The sequence below is a fragment of the Crinia signifera genome, chromosome 19 (assembly GCF_055691185.1).
Source record: "Crinia signifera chromosome 19, ASM5569118v1, whole genome shotgun sequence".
In the NCBI taxonomy this organism is placed as follows: Eukaryota; Metazoa; Chordata; class Amphibia; order Anura; family Myobatrachidae; genus Crinia; species Crinia signifera.
This window is the reverse complement of record NC_139226.1, coordinates 111,158,392-111,182,268: the sequence shown is the minus strand read 5'-3', so window position 1 is coordinate 111,182,268 and position 23,877 is coordinate 111,158,392. Positions and strand designations below refer to the sequence as shown.

At 43.5% G+C, this 23,877-nt stretch overlaps 1 protein-coding gene across 5 annotated transcripts in view; it reads right to left on the bottom strand.

Moving 5' to 3' along the window:
* Nucleotides 1–23,877, bottom strand: part of CADM1 (cell adhesion molecule 1) — a 251,665-nt gene that overhangs the window by 5,550 nt on the left and 222,238 nt on the right. For 3 of the 5 annotated variants that reach the window (XM_083163180.1, XM_083163177.1, XM_083163179.1), the window contains 2 exons: nucleotides 21,705–21,737; nucleotides 804–932 (listed from right to left, as the gene is read on the bottom strand). In XM_083163180.1, coding sequence (XP_083019306.1) covers nucleotides 804–932; nucleotides 21,705–21,737 — 162 coding nt within the window. The remainder of the gene's footprint in view (nucleotides 1–803; nucleotides 933–21,704; nucleotides 21,738–23,877) is intronic. The other 2 variants (XM_083163178.1, XM_083163181.1) reach the window with 1 other exon arrangement.

Here is a 23,877-nt window from a genome sequence, read left to right as displayed (position 1 = left end):
AAATTATGATGGTTTAAAAGTAGATATGTGCAGATTTGGATTTACGCGGATCTCAAAGCGGGATCTTATTGGCTATCGGCTGCCACATGTTTCAGATAGCCAATAAGAACAGTTTGAATAAATCCGAACTTGCGCTAATTTGGCAATAAGAACCGAGTAAATCCAAACCTGCACATCTCTAGTTAAAAACAAAATCAGGGGGAAGATTTATTAACTGTAGGGAGAGGTAAAGTGGAGAGCTAGAAAGTACCAAGGGTATGGGGTAGATGTACAGTAGTATGCGAGGTGAAAGGATACAGTGGAAGGGGATAATGCATCAGTCAATCCACTCTTAACTATCAAGTTACAAAATTGAATTTCAAATGGCAGTTAAGAGCCAATTGGCTGCTGCCTTATCATTTACCACTTTATCACCAGTTAGAAGTGGATTTGTTTGTACTTTAGCACTCTAAAATTGGATCTATCCCCCCCCCCCCACCCCTTAGACAATTACGTGCAGTTAAAGACCTCTATGATTTATGCTTCATGAAATACAGTTCCAGTCAATACTGTAATGTAGATCCTGGGGCAATAACATTTACAAAAGAAAAATTAAATACAAGAAATAAAATTTAATTGACTTCCCAGTTCCTACCAAGTGGGATAAGAATAATGGGACTTGGCAGCATGGAAACATCTCACCAACGGCCTAAGCAGCAAAGCAAATGCATCCATGCACGTTCTGGCACACGGATTCATGCAGTTGTCTGGTGGATGAAACACAAATAGAAGAAATTCGAACGCAACTGGTGACCGGAGCTTACCTTTATGCCGAGCGAAGTAGCGGCCAAGGATGATAAGAAGGCAAAGCATAGCGAAGACCACGACAGCCACGACGCCACCGATGACTGCATGATCTACAGTAAGGGGTCCCTCCTCTCCTGCCCGGGTATCTGTGTGCCAGCAAGACATGTGTTAAGAGTGCTGGGGTACAAGGGTCAAGGAGGAAAGTAAACAAAATTACAGCGGCATTACCAGGGTAGCAGAATCACTAGGACCAACAATTTGAAGCGGAGGGGTTTATTTACTAAAAGGAGAGTTCTATTGAAGATGGGATGTTGCGATGAGCAACCAATCAGATTCTATATATTGGGGTAAATGTATTAATACCCCTTTTACACCAGCCTAAACGACTAGCGCTGGTGTGAAAGGTTCCCGGGCCAAAATCCCAGGAAAATTTGCAGGGACTTCAACCCTGCTAGGGAGCAGGGTTGTTCCCGGGATCAACCCGGGGTCCTGGCCGGTGTGAAAGGGGTACTCACCTGTGTTGCTGTACCTCGGTGCATGCGGTCAGGTCTGGGATCCACACAGGCGGCGGGCGCAGATGACAGGACAGGCAACGGATGAAGAAGACGCAGATCTCCGGCGCCCTCACTGCAGCAGGAGAGCTGCGTCATCTGTGCCAGCCACCTGACCCATCATCTGCACCCGCCGCGTGTGTGGATCCCTGACCTGCACCGAGGACCGGCAACCCAGGGTGAGTACTGTCCACTGCCTCCACCACCATCCCACCTCCTGCCCACACCAGAAAATGTAGGAACTGTTCTGGTGTGAAAGGGGCCAACCCAGGAATGCATGATCCCTGGGCCCGTATTCCCGGCTGGGCCCCTGTATTATCTGGTGTGAAAGTGGTATTAGATGGGAGTTCTATTTCAGATCAGTCGTTGCTATGGGCTGATCTATCTATTATCTTCAAAAGAGTGGTAAATAAATAAGTAGATTCTGATTTTTTGCCCATAGCAATATCCCATGTGAAATAGAATCCTATCTTAGTAACATTTCCCCCACTATCTTCTAGAGGGTGCTAAATAACTAGATCTGATTGGTTCCCATTAGGGTTGCCAATCCTGGGGCATTTTTTCAATCCCGGGATTCCTGGAATCGCCTTCCCTAATTTAAAAAAACCCACCCGGTCAGCGAAGCTGGGAGGGTGGGCTGGGTGGCCGATCACTGAAGCCGGGAGACGGGCGGGTGAGTGGGCACCAGCAGGATCCAAGAGCCGAGCGGGTGGGTGGGCGATGCAGTCATTCTGCGCGCCCAGGACTGGGAGCTGCTTGGCCTGCGCAGTGTGACCTCTGGCCTCGTCACGCTGCGCAGAGCCACACTGTCAGGGAAGGGAGAAGCCGGGCAGTGTCTGAGCACCCACTCAGATGCTGCCCGGCATTAGACTGCGCATGTGCAGTCTAATCCCAAAATCCCGGGATTGGAAACTCCAATCCCGGGATTGAAATCCCTGCGTTTTAGGGGCCAAATCCCGGGATCCCGCCGATCCCGGGATCGGCCACCCTAGTTCCCATCTTCAATAGAACTCCGATTTTAGTAAGTATCTCCTTAATGAACTGCACACACACATATATGTGTGTGTGTGTGTGTGTGTGTGTTTGAGAGAGTGTATGCAATACATAATTATTTTTACATCTATATATATACACATGGCAGTCTTCAGATCCTTGAATCAAATGCCGCAGTAATTTTAAACATTTGAAGTTGTAAGGTCATTAAGACTAAATAAAGTAATAAGTTATGACAAGGACGCAGGATGATTAGTAGACTATAATATCCGGTTATTAAACGATTACGCACAAATGCAAGCATGACTAGTAACTAATACAGTAAGTGCTATCTATTAGACACATGCCACTAAGATAGAATACAACGTAAGGTTCTAATCTGATGAGTTCCAATTTAAAGATCAAAAAATGACAGCTCTTTGCCATCGGAGATTACAATTCACCCTGTGTATAAATAAACACGTTTCTTGATTTTACAATCTTTAAACATTTTCCTTCTGTTAGATTAGCAAAAACATGCACAGCGGACACCTTCCAGCCATTCACCCACACAGAGGTGGTACCAGCTATACCCAGCTGCCACATACTGCTAACCTAGGGCGACATGCATTGTTCGACCGAGGAAAATCGACACATGCAATAGGTCGACAAAGCTAAAGTCAACAATGTCTAGGTTAACAGACAAAAGGTCAACAGGAGTTTTTCAAAAAAAAATTTTGAGCCGACGTGTCAACAGGCGGAATTTGATGGCCTGCCATCCACTAGGGTGGAATAATGTGGCAAGCTAAGAGAGTCACCGTGTCCGAAGCATGGTGAGTGTGGTACGCTTTGACGCTGCTCGGGTCAAAAAAGTTACACTCATGTCACCTTAAGTCATTGTCGACTTAATGCTTGTCGACATTCCAAACCTCTCAACGTTAGCCATGTCTATACCTATTTCATGTGTCGATCTAAGCAGCTTCTGTGGTCGATCCAATGACCTAGAATACAATGTACATTGCTGTAATGATAAAGGCCTAACACTGTAACGGCCCTCTCAGGGTAAACAATATTAGCTGTGTCCCACCCCAAATGTATGCTAGTATATGGCTGGAATAACAGATCTAGAACAATTAGGGATTGCTAAAACCATGGCAAGGCATGCTGGGATTTGTAGTTTCACAACAGCTGCAGAGCCCCAGGTTGGCCAGGCCGGCTTTAGAATGTCTAGGTCAGGGATGGGGAACCTTTGGCCCTCCAGCTGTTGAACTACACATCCCAGCATGCCTTGCAACAGTTTGAGCAGGGCCAAATAGCAGAACTGTAGCAGGGCATGATGGGATGTGTAGTTCAACAACAGCTGGAGTGTCAAAAGGTTCCCCATCACTGGTCTAGGTAGACATGCATTATGATTTAAAAAAAAAGGGTACATGTACAAAAGGTTGCCAGGGTTAAAATGTCACCATGACCATAATCAACACCAAGTTTTTTTTTTTTTATATATATACATCTTATATATACACCATCAGCACAAATGTGTTTGCTCGCCAAGTTCCAGGCAAAATGGCACGTCTGCTCCCACAGCGCTTGCCACAGGATACTATTCCCAATAAATGGCCACATGTACGGTACATAATGTAACGGATGCTGCAGTAACACTTCATTAACCCTTTGGATGAATAGGATTATGGGCTGTTGGGATTCGTACAAATATACAGACACCAGAGGGCCAGCATCCAATAGGACAGTGTTGAAAAAAGATCAAAATGCACAAAAGGTGACATGAGTTTTTCAGTTTCTTATTGTGTCAATGTTAACACCTCAGAACGTGGACCCCAATTAGTGTAGCACGTACCCATGCTTCTGGCCACAGTCCAAAATATTAAAAAAAAATTAGTGAAAAACTCATATCTACCTTGACAATGCCATGTCACCCTTTGCTAGTCTATCTGGACATTGGGGCAAATGTATTAAGCCTTAAAAAAAAAAAAGATAAATGTGAGGGTGACAAAGAGTGATAAACTTCCAGCCAACCAGCGCCTATCTGCCATGTTACAGGCAGTGTTTGAAAAATCACAGTTAGGGGCTGATTGGCTGGACGTTTATCCTCCTTAATCACCCTTGCATTTATCTCTTTTTAGCACATCTGCCCCATTGCGTGTTGGCTAAAGATGGCACATTTTCTAAAGGCGCCAATACACTTTAAAAGTTCAAAATGCATGTTAAACTTGCAACGTGTATGGGCACCTTTAGCATGTGTCTTAAAAAAAAAAAAAAAAAGAATATACAGTATTTCTCTATACTGAAATGACCCTGACCCCAGGACAACATTAATGTGTGACATATACTGTAGCACTATTTACCCCAGCAACTTGGATTGCCCAACACACAGAGTAGCACTTAGGCGATGATCCAGAGGTGGACGGTAATTTCCCAACTGATGCGTCTTTAGTACACAGCGGTTACCCCCCACACAACCTCCAGTAGCATTCATATTTAATCAGGTAATGGCCTGATTGCAAGCTTGCGAGCAGGGCCTTCCTACCTCTATGTCGGTTTGTTTCTACCCAGTTTGTTTAATCAATGTGGTTTCCAATTGTAAAGAGCAACGGAATATGCTGCGCTATATAAGAAACTGTAAATAAATAAAATAAATGTGGTAAAGCCGCAGGACTCGTCTTGATTAAAAAGATTCCCACTGCCAGATTATATGATCCGCTGCTGCATCCAAAGTTAGTTGAATAAAAGACATATGAATAACCCTCATGTTATCCAAGGACGAAGTCAATGGCTTGGGCACTCTCAAAAACACAGGGCTGACACACCCATGTTTTCTGGGACACTCCCTGTTGCCAGCAGCATGTCATACTGCAGCATTTGGGGCACTTTGAGCAACATCACAGCCCCATAACATCATATTCAATATACACCCAGTGGATGAGATGTAGGAATGGGTATGAGATATGTATGGCAGCTGGGAACAGGATGGAGCATGTGCAGGGGGGGGGGGGGGGGGGGAATAGCGGATAGGGTGGTGTAGTAGGGCAGTTGAAAGGGAGGTGAAGCTGTAGGGATGGGACAGGCAGTGCCAGTCAGGACCAGGGGTATAGCCAGACAATGGTGGAAGGATGGAGGGGGAGGGGCAGACTAGGGGGGCCCAGAACTCTTTATTAGTTTGTATAAAAATGGCACAAGAACAATTATTCACCATGTAAAAAAGCCAGGAGCAGGGCACCAATGACTGCAAACTTCTTCACCAATGGTAACTAAATGACTGCAACAAAATCAGATATCAGCAAAAGAAAACTTGGAAACCCACGGGGGCACCCTGGTAATAGCCCCCTGTACAGCTGGCGGAAGTAGAATTTGGAAAACAAACTCCAGAGCATCAGGTTGACAGTAGTACCATACAAATGGCAGGAACCATGCCCAAAGACTTTCCTGGAATTATTTTATGATGGACTAGCTGTGCGGGTCAGCAGTAAGTGACAGCAATAACATTCAAGTACAAACGCCTCGACGTTCTCTTCATAACTACAGTTCTAAACAATGACAAGGTAATCTAAAAATAAAGTTATGTTTAACTCTTTGAGTGCCAAGTGAATTTTTCAAAAATCGGTGTGAAACTTGCCCATGCAAAAATTTTTGTTCATCATTAATGGCTTGTATTGTTTACCTTATATAGGAAAGAACTTTTTTTTTTTTTTAATTTTGTTTATTTGAATTTATATAACAAATGTGAGAGACGCTGGCATTTTTAGCAGATATTTTGCGCATCTCTCCCGGAGATGTTGGCACTGAAAGGGTTAATACAGCCGTTTCGTTTGCGTAACACGGAAACGCCGGCCCGCCGTCCATTCTCACTGCTTTCCATGTGCAGAAACGGGTGATTATCACACCATCAGTTAACTCCGCTGCAATACAAATGAGCACAACCGCTCTAACCACATCACATGCTTAAATGAAGAGGTATGATGTACTTAAGCAAGGAATAGTTCTGTGATGTCCTATTGAGAGTCTCGGCTGATAGATCTGTCATTTACAGGTTCAGGCTGAACTTCTCTGAGCAGCGACCCTAATGCTAAGTGACTGTTATTGATCCGTGTCCTGATAGGTACAGGTAAGATAGTTCACTGGGGACAGATGGATTTAAAATGTCTATTCATGCGGTTCACCCAGACCCGGCAACAAGGCACCGGCGCGGATTGGGGAACACAGGGGTTGAAAGACACTTTAATTAAGTCTGTCAGGAGAGACATTTTTCCCAATTTATAGGAAAAAAATGAAAAAATCTCCTAAATCTAATTATCTTGTAGAGTCACAAATGCAGGGAAAAATGTCAGAGAACCGACCCAACTGTAGGACCATCACTGCCTTCCTTTCACTCTCATTTATCTCTTACCTATTGCACACAGTAACCCTACAGACCAACATAGCTCAACGCGTTACCCTTGGGGATGCAGTCACAAGGTCCACATACAATAGTTCAATCACTAAAGACAGACCGGGCCTAGGTCAACACATGCAATATGTCGACGTGGCTACGGTCAGCAGGAGCAGAGGTCGACATGAGATTTTCACTTTTTTTTGCGCCGACGGGTGGTATTTTATACCATAGCATCCACTAGGGCGTGGAGGGAGTGTGCTGAGCGCAGCGAGGCGCCGTGCCTGAAGCATGGTGAGAGCAGCGATCCATGTGCTGGGAAGCGGTTCATTATTACTGGATCCATGTCGACTTATGTCGAAATTTGGGACAAAAAACATGACAAACTCATCAACCTTTAGACTGTCGACTCCCATTGTTGACCTAATGATTGTGTCGACCTTCCTTAGCCACATCGATCTATTTCATTTGTTGACCTAATGTTAAGTCAACACTATGACCCATACACCCCTTATAAGATTGCTCACATGCAATGTCATCCCTCTATATGTGGTAGCAATGGCTCAGAGCAGGACGGGTGAGAATCTCTGACCAGCCAGTGGTTAATCTACTATGTGGGCTGTATGCACGCTCCACACTGCAGCTGTGAAGGTTGTGTTCTGCTACTGTACTTGGAAAAAAAAGTGATTTGCACTTGGGAGACCAAAGGGTCTATTTACTAAAGTGAACAAATTCCTATCCATTTGCCTCTGAAGTACAGGCAAGTACAATATTAGAAGTGAACAGTCTCTGGAACTGCACATGTGGAAAAGAAGGGGGGGGGGGTCGTGACCCAATGTGTACACTAGCAGCAGCTATATCTTACAATGTGCCGGCTCTTCCTTGCTTATACAGATCGCAGGAAGAAATGCCTTCTGGAACACAAACAAGAAGCCTCTCACTTGACTACATACTATAGTAAATGCTTTGTTTGTTTTAAACATTCCATGTTTCGTCAGACAGCCTCTGGCATTCCCCGTCTCAGACTGTTTAGCCACACACTCTATCCAGGTACTAAGATGTCCTTACACAGCGGAAGTGCCCTACACACAGCAGTTCAGCTTACCAAGAACCTTGTTAAATCCATATATTTGTAAATGTGTGCAATGGGGGGTTTCTGTGTTGTATTGGTCTAGATCAGCATGTGTTTTTACTAGTGGAGCGGCGTTGCACATAATCCGTGAGCTCTATGTGACTTGGTAGTAAGACACATTATAATGGAAAAAGTTGCATATAATCAGCTGTGCCCACATACATCTCCTAGCCTCCTTGCGCATTAAACAGCCCTTCTAGAAACTCGGCCTTGCAACGGTACTTGTGTAATATCTGGGCGCCCGATGCGATTGATTGTATGCCTTAACTTAAAGCATACAACCAGATGCGATTTTCCGGTAAAATCGCGTCGATCGCGACCAAATCGCATGCGATGCGATCAACGCGATTTTCCATAGGATTCAATATTTAATGGTCCTGTTCATATCCCCACTATCCCAGTGGGCATGGAGTTCATTTTATATAGCGTGGCGAGCGCAGCGAGCCAGAAGCGTGCCGGGCGCAGCGAGCCCCGCGAGGGGACGCGGATTACTTAAAATGTATTCCGCGTCCCCTCACGGGGCTCGCTGCGCTCGCCACGCTATATAAAATCAACTCCACGCCCACTTGGATAGTGGGGATATGAACAGGACCATTTAACATTGAATCCTATAGAAAAATCGCGTCAAATCGCATCGCATGCGATTTGGTCGCGATGCGATCTACGTGATTTTTCCGACCCGATCAAAAAATCGGGCGCCAAGATATTACACAAGTACCCTTGCAACTTTTTTCATTACATTGTATCTTGTATATGCAAATAGGACGCACAATCATCTTTTTAAACGCGGCATGCCTATATTGTGTGTGACTGCAGCTGTGTCTGCATACAAAGTGCAGCATCAGTGTTTTACTGGATACAGGCTCGGTCATCCAAAGAATATAGGCATGCGGCATAATATTTTAATCAGCAAAAGCTGCTTGTGCGTCCTATTCAGTCACACACAAAGACACTCATCATCTAGATGTATATGGACATATCTGTACAGCAGAGACATATCCCATCTGAATTCTATTGCATTCCTGCTTTTGGCCTGCCAGTAATTAAAGCGAATAGCCAGAGAGATTCCACATTTACACACTTAGCAGAAACGAGGCTTCCCATTTTGCATTGTATAAAATGCAAACGTAAATGTTGGCCCCATACAACTGAGCTCCCATTATCAGCCTCCATTATGCACCATTTGTAACACTTTATACATGAAAATGTTATTTCAGGGAAGCCAGTGTTAAAATCAGTTTTGTGCAGTATTTAGTCATGTGCATGTCTTATTGGCCTTTTATGAATTCCAGAAATGTATTGCAGAAAGATTAAGCTTATTGTGAGAAGCTCTGATAACAAATACCAAACAAAATGTACGAAAATATAATAACCAAAAAATAATCCGCCGGAGCAGAGGTCGGCGTGACAGCCTCACATGACAAATGCCACATTACTCACGTTACTTGCAAATCCTAATATGCTGTTTTAGAAGAACATTGAGCTTATTCTCCCCGGTTCCACTGCAGAGAAAAACGGATGCGGAAGCCTTGGAATACTCCGGTGATGGGATATGCTCACTAGGTCTACAAGGCAGTAGGTAGACATGACTGAAGGTCGACAGGGTCATTAGGTGGAACCAAGCATTGGGTCGACATGGGTTTTTTTTTTTTGAGCCGACAGGCTGTATTCCACGCACTAGGGCGTGGTGGGAGAATAAAATAGTGTTCCGAGCGTAGCGAGCCAAGCGAGGGGACGTGGTGCTACGTCGTGGTGTCCATGTCAACTGTGTCAACATTCGGGACAAAAAAAAGTGAAAACCCCCATGTCGACCTAATGACCCTGCCGAGCTTTCTGCATGGTGACCTAGTTCATGTCTATCCAATGATCCATACCCCCAGTGATTGGAGAGAGGACAGGTAGTGAGATGGAAAACTTCCTGGCAGTGAAAGCTACCTGTGCGCGGCTATGCCTGTACAGTAGTAATGCAGAACACAGCTGACATTTAGCAGGAAACTAGTAATTCTCTAATCTAGAACACTGCAACCTCCATAATTGCCACATTATGTCAGCCCCGCAATCTATTTCTTAATGGCAGAAAAATTGGTGCCAGCATCACCGTTCTACCACCACCTTCAATCTCAGGTACCACGTACCCCATTATCAAAATCGCTGACAATGAATTGTTCAATAAAACCCAGACATGAAATTCTTCTGGTCTAATAGGAATAAAAGTTTCGCAATGAGCCATCAACTGCAACAATGCCAACGAGTCACTCCACAATTTATGTAATTAACACGAGCAACAGGATCCTGGTATAGAAAAGGATTCACTAGGGGGGGGGGGGCGTGTTCGGGTGGCCATACACTAGCCATCTCTTTATTGCCCTTTTATGTATTTGTATATATTAATTAAATCCCTTCTTAGACACTTATTTTCTAAGATTAACATACCTAACCTGGCTAGCCTTTCCTTATAATCCACTGACACTTGTACCCCTTTCACACCAGAAATGCAGAGACAAACCAGGGAATTAAATTCCAGGGACAAGCAGGGACATTCCCGGGTTGGGACCCATTCACACATGCTTTTGAAGCAGGGACAACCCGGGTCGGCACCTTTCACAGTGAACCCTGCATTTCTATGAGAATAGCATTGAAAATGGCCTTTTTTGGGCTCACATTAGATTATTGATTATTAATAATTAAGACACAAAACATTCGTAGTGTTTCAGCCTTTGTTTACTTGTATAAAACAAATTAAAAAGCATATGAAAGCATCTTCCCCTCTAATGATTAATACAGATGGAGCCGGGCTTGTCTTTGCAGGGGATGGCGGCAGAATCGCCAGCTGCCATCCCCCGCCAGCCGCCATCTGTATCTGCGAAAGGGGATGCGTGCGCGTCCCCTTCCGACGGCGCTTCCCCCGGGTCCCCGCCAGCTTGTCGGCGGTCACCCGGGGTCCCCACTGCCTCCCCGCACCCCCCCCCCCCCTAACCCTGTCCGTCTCCCTGAAGCAGAGATGCACAGGTTCCCGTTGCCCCGCCGCCCGGAAACTGAGACGCGCGTGAGACGCACGCGCGTCTCAGTCAGATGGAGCGCCAGGCTGCTGTCGGATCACCAGCGGAGACAGTCTGGCGATTCACCAGCAAGAGGGAGGCCGGCTCCATCTGTAGCTCTCTCACCTCCTCATTTGTCCAAGACATGGCAGACATTGCATGCTTTCAGGGGTTAAAATGAACTTCTGGGGTCTGTGGTGCCACAGAACATGCACACTGTCTCCCTGTACGCTGTATGCTGTCTCTGGGCGTGTCTGTGAGTGTCCACCACAACAGGAAGTTGCCCTGCTAGCAAATCAGCACTAGCAGAGGGAACACGGGAAGCAGGGACATGTCCCTGCACCTTTCACACCAGCCAGTAACCCTGGAAGGACCAGGGAGCAACCCTGCTACCTAGCAGGGTTGAATTGCCGACAAATTAACCCGGGAATTTGTCCCTGGAACCTTTCACACCAGAGCTAGTCCCGGGGTTGTTCCCGGACCCAACCCGGGAATTTAGGCTCGTGTGAAAGGAGTATGAATCATTTTAGTTGCCCTTCTCTGTACCTCTTCGAGTTCTAAGATCTTTTTTTTTATGGGATGGGGCCAAGAACTGTACACTGTATTCTATATGAGGCTGTACCAACGATTTATACAGGGGCAAGATTACACTGGCTTCCCTAGCCTCTATGCTCCTTTTTATGCACAGTCATACCTTATTAGCCTTTGTGCTGCTCCTTGACATTGAGCACTGTAGCCAAGTTTTCGGTCCCCAAATCGTTCTCCATTAATTCTCCTACATATTCTACATTTAATTTGTAAATGCAACGCTTGTTTCTGGTACAGAAGTGTAGAACCTTCCATTTCTACATATTAAACCCAATCTTCCATTTTCCTGCCCAAAGTATTCTTCAACCGATTAGTGGACAATTAGGGCACAATATCGTTATACAAAATTATATACACCTAAAACTTGTAGAAAAGTGGGAATAAGCTCCAAGTTTAAATCTGGCACATATATCTTTTTAACAGACACTATTTTTGCTATCTTAATTACGATTACCTATATTGTTTTTTTATAATATAATTTGTATCTTTAGAACTACATCCACTATCCTCTATTCAGGAAGCAATGCTAACCTTTGTTGACATAGTGCCATATACAGTACGACACAAACACTATTCGATTTAACACAAAACAAATGTAACAAAACATCTAAAACCACTATGGGCAATTTAAAAATACCTTTCTCTTTCATTTTATGGCTGAGGTTGCTTGACAAAGCCATTCTATCATGCGCCTAACAGTTGGTGCATTCGTTAAAATCAATGAAGTTGCCTTTCATTTGAAAAGTGAACATAATTATAGTTTATCAAGCTACGGCAGCTACAACAAATGAGAGAAAACGCGTTGGTCAGAATATTCATAGAATACAATAAAGGGTCATAAATGTTGTGTTGATGTAGCTTTGAGGCAGGAGGCTTCAAGCAACATGATAAATGGGAGAAAAGGACAGGTATCGGCCTATGGATTTCTGTAATACACTAAGCCATTGTTTACATCGCCATAAGAATGCCTCAGCCCCATAGCGTCGGAGGCAGTCCTAGGGTGGTGTGGTCCAAGGGGTGTCTCCACAAGTGTAAACTACAGATGGAGCCTTTTTCAACGAGCCATGACTCACCAAGGCCTATTGTTCTCTGCTGCAATACAATACATAGAACAATACAGTAGGGGATTGGTATAGGATTAAATCACACAGCTCTTGCTCACTTAATCATATTAAAGGGCTAGATGAGGATGGCTCTATCTGTATTACTTCTTAATGGCAAATCAAACCTTTTAGTTCATCCAATGAGGTCACACAAGCTTTAAAATACAGCCACTCAATAATCCCAATGACAAAATTGTGGCAAAGTAGGCCACGGTCTTGACAACGTAGTGCCACACACACACACACACACTGGGATTACAGTTGGGTTGTAGTTAGCAGAAATTGGGGGCTATCCCTCAAAAGTCAGGACTCTTGTCATGTATCAAATCTTTTTTTTTTTTTTTTGTAAAACATTTTTTATTATTTTCAAAAGTTTTCGTTGAAAAACATTGCATATAAACATACATATAGAGCTGTAAGTGGAATTATACACAGATTTCTTTTTTTTCACAAAACCAGTACTAAGAACAGGTACTGCTCCTCCATTATCGGCAAATAACAGATGAAAAATAATCAAATTGGTGAAGGAGACATATTCATCATAATGCAAATTTTTCTAAAGGCATGTCAAAAAGTTTAAGTATGATTCTTCTATGTTATGAATAAAATATTAATAAAATATATGAATTTCTCTTGAGAAGTCCTTTGTGTTGATTTTCAATTCCGCTAACAGCAAGTATTTATCATAAGAGGACTACAAAACAAGGTAAACCATTATTCTTATATTGGCTTTTATATCTCCTGTGCTTTACACAAATTCCCTCAACAGATTGATATTATTAGTTAAACAACGAAATATAAAATTGGGCTTAAATCTTAATAATAAAAGAAGAAAAAAGAAAGAAAGAAAAAGGGGGGGGGGGGGGAACAAACATGAGGGGAGGGGGGACACAAAGGATAACATACCGGGGGGGGGGAGTGAATTCCCAAAAAACTCCTCCTTACAACAATCTTCATATCACATGAGTTTAGGTCTCAGAATATGTCAATATGAAACACACTCAATTATTCACAGAGCTGTCACTTGCAATTCGGCGTTGTAAATACCATGTGGTATTCTCAAATAATTTCTGTATGAACAATTGAGTATCCCCATCAAAAGTTGTTATTACACAGTCCCACTTTTTGTAAAATTTTATTACACCTTTCTCTACATCTTTAAGAGCCGACTGCCTTTCAAATAATACTATATCAAGCAACGCTTGTTTGAATTCCTCAATAGATGGGGACCTTCTACTTATCCAATGACGGAGAATCAACTTCTTCGCTAATGTTAATAAAACCGTTAAGGCTGGGAGGATTAGCTTTTTATTACAGCCCATATCCCAGTCTTTCAAATAAATAAATAAACAGGGAATTGGGAGGGCTTTTAATTTTAGCTTAAACATATTATTTATATAGTTAATCAGTTTGTGCCAAAACACTCTTATCTTTCTACACTCCCAGAAGTTGTGTAACAGGGTAGCTCCCATTATCCCATGTATCAAATCTTTTATCTGGAATCATAGCTTGCAGAGAAAGGTATCAGAAAACCAAAATAGGGGCCCATTTATCAACGAGCGTTAGCCATGTAAAACATGTTACATTTGACAAACGGTGATCCAGCCAATCAGTGTCCAACTAACATTTTTCAAACACGAACAGTTGGGAGACGATTGTCTGGAGCACAATTTCTCATACACAACAAGTTTTAGCTAAAACTCATTGATAAAAGGGCCCCATAATGCAATAACTGCTGCTCAGTGGTGATGTAATATATAGGTCTGCCTGAGTGGCAGACATATATCAGGGCCTGGGTACACACTGAGCGACGCAGTGCAGATCAGAGCATCACATTGCTCTTTTCCTTCATTAAACATGCTATGGTCTCTGGCTAATAAAAGCTTATGATGTCACTAGTGTACATACACCATGTCACTGGTTTATATACTAATCAGTCTGTGGGATATGTTGTTCTGAATTGGCCGGAAACAACATATCAAGCTGACAACGCTCTGCTGTGTATATGTTGACATGCTCTTTGCTCCCAGCTCAGACCGAGCCTCTAGACTTTTGGTTTTAGTGGAATATTGCCAAGTAATATAATGCAAGGAAGGGGGGTACTGTGAACAGAGCAGGGAAAGCCTGTGCATATTGCTCTACATTACAGGTAATAAATGTACTGTGTGTGGAAACACCGTTTTCCAAATGATAGACTTTAGACCTGTGAACATAGACTCCGTGATACCACTAGATGCAGCTAGGCTTCTGTCTAGGGAACCAGTGGTTATAGGGCTTATTACAGCAATACTGTGTATATGATAGTAGCAAGAGGGGAGCTAGAGCACTAGGACTTGTTTATGTCATATTTAAATCATACCCCTGTTGTGATATACCCAATCACTGTTTAGGGGGTGCAGCCTCAGACAATTATATTAGAACAACAAATGGGCCGGAATGTATCAAACGGAAAATGCGGTAAAAACCCTGTTTCTGTGGTTTTTAGCGCATTTTGAGATGTATCAACGCGGGACTGGTGCGTTTCCGCAAGAGGGTAATCTTTTCGCATCCCCCACCGCGCCGCCAACCCCCTTCTGACCTCCTCCTCCACGGTACTTCCCCTTCCGGGTGCAGGGAGGAGGATCCTGGAAATCCCTGCAGCAGGAGGCTCCTGGACGTATGAGGGAACCGCGTTGACCCTCCAATGCGGTGCCGGCTGCTTGGCAAAGGGCAGCTCTTTCGCAAGAGCTGTCCTATGCGATTAGTATCAATGCGATGCCAATAGAGCAAAAAATGGTCTGTTTTGTGGCACACTTACAGAAAGCAATTTCTAAAATCTAGTTTTTAATAATTTCTTAATAAAACATTTTGTTACCTCAGCAAAATATATTAAAAATAAAGTATGTGCAAAAGATAAAATAAAGGCTTCTTGTCCATGCCGTTGTCGGTGATTTTTATTATTTCTTACAGTATATTTATCACCAATTATCTTCATAATAATAATAATAATAATGAAGGGTTCCACCTGTTCTGTTTCCCACAGTGGTATTCGGAGCTCCAGGTTATAGTCTTTAGCTAGTGTGTAGATTTTGTAGCTTTACAGGCAATTATTGACCCAAGATGATACTGTGAAATTATTATTGTACTTAGTATATTTATAGCCTCAGGCCCTTTTCAGCTCAATGCTCGGACATCAGAGAATGATTAACTGTTTTATTAAGAAATGATTAAAAGCTATATTTTAGGAACAGCATATGATCGCTGCCCAGTTTGTGCGGTCACTAGTAAATGGATAAATAATGAGCGCTCGTACGTAGTAAAATTAGGCACAAATTGTGCACTGCAAAAAAAGCATAAATAAAACAGCGTCATGCTTATGTTTATACAGATGGAGCAGCTCTTAATAGCGCTGCTCCTGGTGATCGAATCGCCAACCGCCAGCAGGGGGTGTGCTCATGCATTCCGTTCCGTCAGCCTTTCGCCACCCACTGCAGCTCCCCCGATGCTCCCAGCCCGTCTCCCTGAAGCAGAGACAGGCAGGGAAAGTGCTGCCCGCAGCCGGGTTGACGGGGACGCGTGTGAGATGCTTGTGTGTCCCCATCGGATGGAACGCCTCTTTGCCAGCGGTTGCCAGCTAAGGGAAGCTGGCGATTCCCAGCGCTGGCTGAGAGGTGCTTCATCTGTAGCTGTTATTAGAATAAAGGGGCCGATTCAGACTATCATATGGGTCCATATTCGGCCCCGTTTTCGATGGTGGGGGGGGGGGGGGGGGGTCTGCATATGCGCAAACCTCCTGTGCGATCGGCATCGGGGAGTATCACACTCGCAGAGGTGTTCGCATAAAAGTGTTGGGAGTTCCCCTGGGAAAGCGATGTCTGCGTTATGCACCGTACTGTTGGCCAATGCAAACCAAACAGCCATGGGTGCAACAGGGACCCAACTGAGGTCAACCGTTTCAGGTGTCTAACATAACTGTACTCTTTACCTATGGTTTGCCTCCAATTTTAGCACAACTACAGGATAGGCAATCTTGTGACATGTCTATAGGCAGTATGAATGGGTAAATAGTTAGCATTACTACTTCACAGCACTGAGGTCATGGGTTCAATTCCCACCATGGCCCTAACTGTGCGGAGTTTGTATATTCTCCCCGTGCTTGTGTGGGTTTCCTCCGGGTACTCCGGTTTCCTCCCACAATCCCTAAACCTAAACTGGTATGTCAATTGGCTCCCAACAAAAATGAACTGTAGGGTGAATGTGTGGCTGTGTTTCCATGGGCAGACTGGAAGAGCTGCGTGGTTCTTATCTGTCCTTATATTCTATGTTCCTACGTTTATCTTCTATGTCTACCTGTGTAGCATACTTATAAAGAATTTGTGTGATGTGCAATTATCAGCAGCTGGCACGGGGTAGTCACTCCCCAAGTAATGATGCTACTAAATCATCTTTTCACCAATATTGAATAACTCCAGCGACACATTCAATCCGTGGACTGGTAATTTTAATATTATTCATCCAGTTGGAATTTTGCGATTCAGCAATTCAACCTCAGCTGATGTTACATATGTTGTGGGGTTTATGAATACACACGGAGGCAGCTTTTATATAGCGTGTATGTATAATGTATTTTATGTTTATTTATTGAAATTGTTAAAAATTTTAATCAAACGTCTTGTAAATCATTCAGCCAGCGCTGGCACATATACATTTTCTTGTGTAGCATACATGTCAGGGAGATTGTGTAGGTGACACCTAGGGCCGTATTCAATACGGCCGGTGAGGGGGTTAAAAGGCGGGGATCGCCGAAAACCAGCGATCCTCGCCATTTAACCCCCATGCCGACTGCTCACCCTATTGTACGTTCTGGGGAATCCTCACTGAAAAGGGCAGTGAGGATTCCCCCAAACAGCGAGGCTCGCAACTAATGCAGGGAGCCCGCTGCATTTAGCCACAAGCCTCGCTGTTTTGGCTGCCACACACTCCATTTCCCCCCGCTGCTACAAAAACCTAGCGATGGGGAAACGGCGTTTCCAGGGGGTCAGTTGAATACTGACCTGCGAGCTTTGAAGGCGAGTAATCAGCACTGCTCGCAAAAATTATTCAATACAACCTCTTGAAGCGCTGACATGTACTGCTACATCTGAGAGGCCTGTCCTAAAAGCAGTTTGTGACTGATGATATGTCTCAGGACTTGTTCATGTATTGTGTTTTACAAGTGGTTCCATATAAGTGGCCAACGAGAAACATTATTTAAAATGCATATAGCCATAGGGATCATTGTGCTTTATAACTAATGCATCTCCAGCTGCATAATGCAAGTTACTGTAGGTACAATCACAGAGATTATTAGGTTCTTCAGGGAGATTGCTGCTCTTTTAGGGAGTCTCCTGCAAAATGCAGGAGGGTAGGTAACTATGCTGCACAATAAAGCAACCAATAAGCACATTCATCTCCATAGGTTGGTAATTTCTATCCAGATTGTAAAATTTATAATTAGAATAAGGAGGTTGATACAACTCCCGGGAATGCTACTAATACATGGAATTGGATACTTTGACTTCAATATTTCCCTAATTATCTCTCCAAGGAAACATATACAAATGATATAAAAAACATTCTAAAAATGTTCCATGAACTTTTTTTTTTTTAATGGTTACCAACACAAAGAGCCGATGTAACGGCAGGTGGTGCCACCGCAGATCTAACTGGTATCTGAAGCTTTAAAAAAGGACAGCGGAGCAGAGATGGAGAGTGAGAAAAGCTGACAGAAGAAAGCGAATGGAGATCAAAGAATAAGTGATGGTTCCTGGAGTTTAGGACAGAGGCTGAAAGGGTAGAAGAGGGCAGCAGAGTAGAATGAGGGACACTTGGACGATGTACGTAGCTCTACTCAGGATGAGGCCACGGAAAGTATAAGGGGCATCTGGAGTACGTCTATAGCAAAGATCCGTTTAAGGCCATCTGGACAAAGAGGGGATGACGGACGATATGCAGAGATCACCATCATAAGGATAAAATATGAGGAAAGGTGGATCATGTGTAAAGGTCAATAAAGGACGAGACTTGAGAATGAAGACGGAGGGCGTGGGTGTCTAGTCGATGAAGTAGAAATCAAAAGGGCCAGAACCTAGCGAGAAAAAGACTAGTGACTTCAGATGGGATGAAGCTCAGGACAAGCATAATGCAGAATATAGGCCAGCTAGGGATATTGTAAGCTGCAAGAGACATATACGTTTCATTCTGATCAAAGTCACAGTAAAACATTATACACAGACAAGAAAAGTACGTACGATACATGTATCCTAGGGTCAGGCACCATGCAAACAGTCATATACAGCATGCAGCAAGATCCCAGACACCTAGCATGCACCGGCGCATGCAGAGATCACGGTACCAGCACATCGCACAGGGTGGCTGCAGAACCACAAGGAAGATGAATGGATAGTGTAACATTTAGGATACAGAGAAGAGCGAGAGAGAGTGAAGCTGAAAAAAACACATGCTATAGAACAAGGGAAATCTTGACGGCATCTGCCAAAGGGTTAACTGTAATAAAATATAGTGCTAACAGCTCCGCAAGTAGAAGAGGGCACCGGAATGGGAGAGCGTGAAGGTGGTCAGACATTTGCAGCCTCATGTATCCATGGGAAGGATCCTGATTAAAGCCAACGCTTGCAAATGCAATAATAATAAAATGGCCTCTCCAGCTTGGGAGGAGGAGTAATGCAAACTGTCAGTGTGTGTATCATTTATACAGGAGGAGAGCTGAGAAATTCCTCCTGATTAAACTTCTCCGCAGACTCTGTGTATTTGGAAATTAATGTATACAGACAGAATGTCACAATGTATACACGGAAAACATGTCTCCGAACCTCAGACATTCTAATCAGATGAAGGTGCCGGGCTGCCTGAGAATGGGAACAGCAATGGAGGATTCCACAGAGGGAAGTTCTATACCGTGTTACACATGACATTTAGGCTGTGCAACTTGCTAAGTAACATGTAACAAAAACAATTCTAAACAGCAAAGAATATTCCCCTCCACCCTAGCTGTAATGCAACATCGCAATAACACAGCGCACACAATGGAGGCAGTTTACAAAACCTAAAATGTTCCAATGGAACCAAGGGACAGATTTAACGAGCGATATCCTGGTTTTCATATGTTAAACGATGCCCCAGCCAATCAGCCTCTGTAAAACATCACAGGTAGAAGCTGATTGGCTGGAGCACAACAAGAACGGTTAAATCTGCCCCTGTTCCCATTTGCACCATATGTGCAACTCAGTTCTTCCCGCCAAAACATATCGGCTTGCGGGGCCAAACTGAATGGTATAAGGAGCACGATAGCACAGTGAAAGACCTACGTATAATGCGGCCACCCCTCGTGGCAGCCACACAAGTGCGCCAAGATTTGCAGAGCAGTAATTCTGGGCACACACTGGAGGATATATCGCACTTGTCATGTGAACATACAAATTGTGCTAGCCCCGTATGATAGCATATTTATTTTTTAGTACAAGATTCACTAGTTTTAAATATATATACACCCCATAGGCATATATTTTATATACAATCATACAGGGAAGCAAATGCCACTCTATAGCCAGGATTATTGTAGATTGGACTAGATTGTTATGCATATGTAACCCGCATTATACTATATGCACCTAAACTATGGCCCTTATTCAGATCTGAGCGCATAACAAATTTGTTCTCAAAATGGGCAAAACCATGTGCACTGCAGGTGGGGCAGATGTAACATGTGAAGAGAGAGTTAGATTTGGGTGGGGTGTGTCGAAACGGAAATCTAAATAGTGTAAAAATAATGCAGCCAGTATTTACCCTGCACAGAAACAAAATAACTCACCCAAATGTAACTCTGCACATGTAACATCTGCCCCACCTGCAGTGCAGCATTGGTTTTGCCCATTTTGAGAACAAATTTGTTCTGCGATCGGATCTGAATAAGGGTCTATAACTTGAATCTTGCTGAACCAAGGAAAGCCTGGTGCAATGGCATAAAAGTAATCACAAAAATTGGTCAAACTACAGCTCCAATAGAACCCCCCCAGCAGTTCATAGGTACACTGTTTTCCGGATTGCACTAGTAGAACCTCTACAATGGGGTATATCCAATGCATTTTGCGAGTTGTGTCAGCTAAAAGTACTGACTACTCGCTGTCACAGCTTGCACGGTCAGTATGACTCCCCCTGCACAAACCATTTCCACCTTGCTGGATTTGTACAGTGACATGGAAACAGCGTGTGCGGCCGCCAAAACAGTGAGATTTGAGTCTAAATGTAGCGGGGCTGCCTGCATTAGCTACGAACCTCGCTGTTTGGGGGAATCCTCGCCGTCATCTGAGAGTGAGGGTTCCCCCGGAACATTGAATACGGTGAGCGACCGGCGTGGGGGTTAAACTGTTACATTGAATACTGCCCAATGTCTAACTGGAGATAAGATATATATGGAAAAAATGCAGCAGTTCTTAGGAGCAGATAAGGGAAACACTGCTCCCAAACTTTATATTCCAGTCCCCATTAACCGACTACAACAAAAAGGAAGCTGAGGATAAAGGAAACCTGTAACATGAACAGAGAATGGAAGTGTTCCCACCAGTGAAGTAAACCACGGCACACTGAAGGTTTCTCATGACAGGAATCTGCATGAAAAACACATCTAACAGCATGGAAGCTGCTTCCATTTCATCGCGTGGACTTCAGCATGTAAAAGGCATTATAAAAAGTGATGTAAGAACCAATCCCGATATATCAGACCACGGCCATTTTTCAGTTCCCACCACCGCAGATACCTCTAAAGTGCAGTCATGCATTGCATGCGAAGGCCTCAGGAAAGGACCAGACTATGGACAAGACACACAAAATGGAGCAACAAGCCAAGGCCATGTTTGTGAAGGGATCTAATCAGGGAAAGAGCGATGGGCTAAACCCCTTAACGTGACAGACTAGAACAAAAAAACAGAATAAATAAAAAGATCCCCACAATTTAAAAAAATATATCAGATGATATAAGACACAAATGGGAATTCGGAAATACTCTACCCTATCCCCCTAGTGTTGGGTCATGTAAAAAAAAAAAAACACCCTTTACATTACTGGTCTGGCTTGTTGACTCCCTGATATAGAGAACAGAAAGCTTATACCAACCGTGAACCGCAGGCTCCGTCGTCGCACTTGCGTCTATACACGGGAAGAGGAGGAGGAAGGGAAGAAACGGAAGGAACAGCATGCAAAAAAAGGGAAAAATGGGACAAAATAAAGGGAACAGATAATACACGAGCAATAATGAATCTCACACAGCATTGAATCAGTAAGACAAGGGAGAACGTGACAGTCATACATAAGGAGACACCTCACACTTACCTTCAGTCCTGAAAGGGGAACCACCTTCTAGGACCAAAGGAACTATGGGGCAGTGACAACTATAAAGGAGACTATATATGTAAAAACAAGCACTGGCTACATTGCACTTCTCAGTGCCAATTACAAAGCAGTCATTTGTTTTGGTCCCTCTGGTTACAAAGGGGCCAATGTCTCCACAATAGCAGATACTTTACATTTTACTATTAGAAAAGATTCCATAGCATTACAGTGAGCATGATTTGGCTTTGACTTGCATGAATAAGTTAAGCATTTAAACTATAAAACATCTGACATACATTGGAGGCGGCCATTTTGTAAACATGCAGTATATCCGCACAGTAGATGCTAGCGACATTGCTGAGGCATCAGCTATCGTCAAGCTATACAGATATTACCTCATACATCTTTGCTGTGGTTGTGACGAGAAGCCCCTCACGACCTGCCATGTCCGGGGAGACTCTGCTAGTGACGGTAGTCTTATTTTTAATCAAAAATGTGTCTTAGTCGCAATGAACTGCAACTAGAAAGCACCAGGATAGGACACTTGTATATATCTGTGTGTGTGGCTGCACACGATGCAGTGGACATGGCTTTTTGTCCATGGAAAGTTCTGTTGCGCTTCATATCCTGTTTCACACAGAGATATGCAAGTGTTGCATGATCAAATTAAACAGCACAGTCCTGTTGCTTCATAGTAATATCATATTGTGACTAAGATGCACGACCAGCAAAAAAAAGACACCCAATGTTAACGGATTTCCACAGGAAGTGTCAGATAACTCCCGCCAGAGGTCTCCCTCTGTGTGGCGTATGGAGGCTAGATGTATGAGGACACATCTGTAAACAATGAAATATTTTCTACGTGAGGTAAAGCTACAGTACAAGTGTCTCATGCCACAGTAATGTCATTGGTTAGGAGTGAACGGACAGGCAGCATTCGGATGACCGCTGGTTCGGGCCACACAAACGCCTGCCTCTGTGTGAAATGGTGCCCACTTTGCAGCTAACAGTTATACTCATTGTGTGGCATTAGTGCAAAGTGAAACTGAAAAGGAAAACATTTCTACTGTACATACACAATAGTTACGAACATGAAAGAGTTACACAGGCTGGTTACAGAAAGGTGACCATTCCAGAAAGCAGACGTTGCTTTTCTAAAACACAGGGACCGACAGGCAGGGCCCCCATTGCACATGGCATCATTTATCTCACCGAAAATTCTGAAGCCTCAGTATGAAGTTACAGGGTCAGAAGCAAGCAGACGCTGCAATTTAGTGTGGATCCACAGACCAGAGACCAAAATAGCTGGTCACATTTTCAAATGCCTTTAGTTAAGTAAATGTGGCCACGTGAAATTACAATGCACAATAGGCACCAGGAAAATAAACCCCTCGAACCTGCTTGATCTGTGTAAATACTTGCATACAATCACTGTGCAAATAGGGGTCTCCTGATGTGGACCACACTTATTACATTTTTAGAAGGTTTTTTTTTAACAGTAATTGCACAAAGGACCTCCAGTTTTCAGAAATGTTTTTCTTTTATTAAAATTACCATTAAAAATAATATTGTGTTTGACTTTTCAGAATGAAAAGGTGGCTACAGTATCCCTTACACCTCACAATGACTTATTCACCGTGTAAAAGGTTAGGATAATAATTGGTAATTAGCTTCCCTGTCATTGGTGCAAACTCTAGCATGAGTTTTGAGGAGTCTATATTATTTGGTCTTTTATTTTTTTACTTTATAACTTTTTTAAATTTTTTATTAATGCCTACATAGAGATCGTGCATCACCAAGCAAATATGTAATTTAGTGGGTAATAAAGCTAGTGTGGGCAGCATAGTAAGAAAACATCTTGAAGTCTTTACTTAGAAAGAATGTCTTCCATGCAAAAAAAAAGACAAAAAGGACAACACACAATGTAAGATGGGATTGAATGCTATCCTTAAACAAA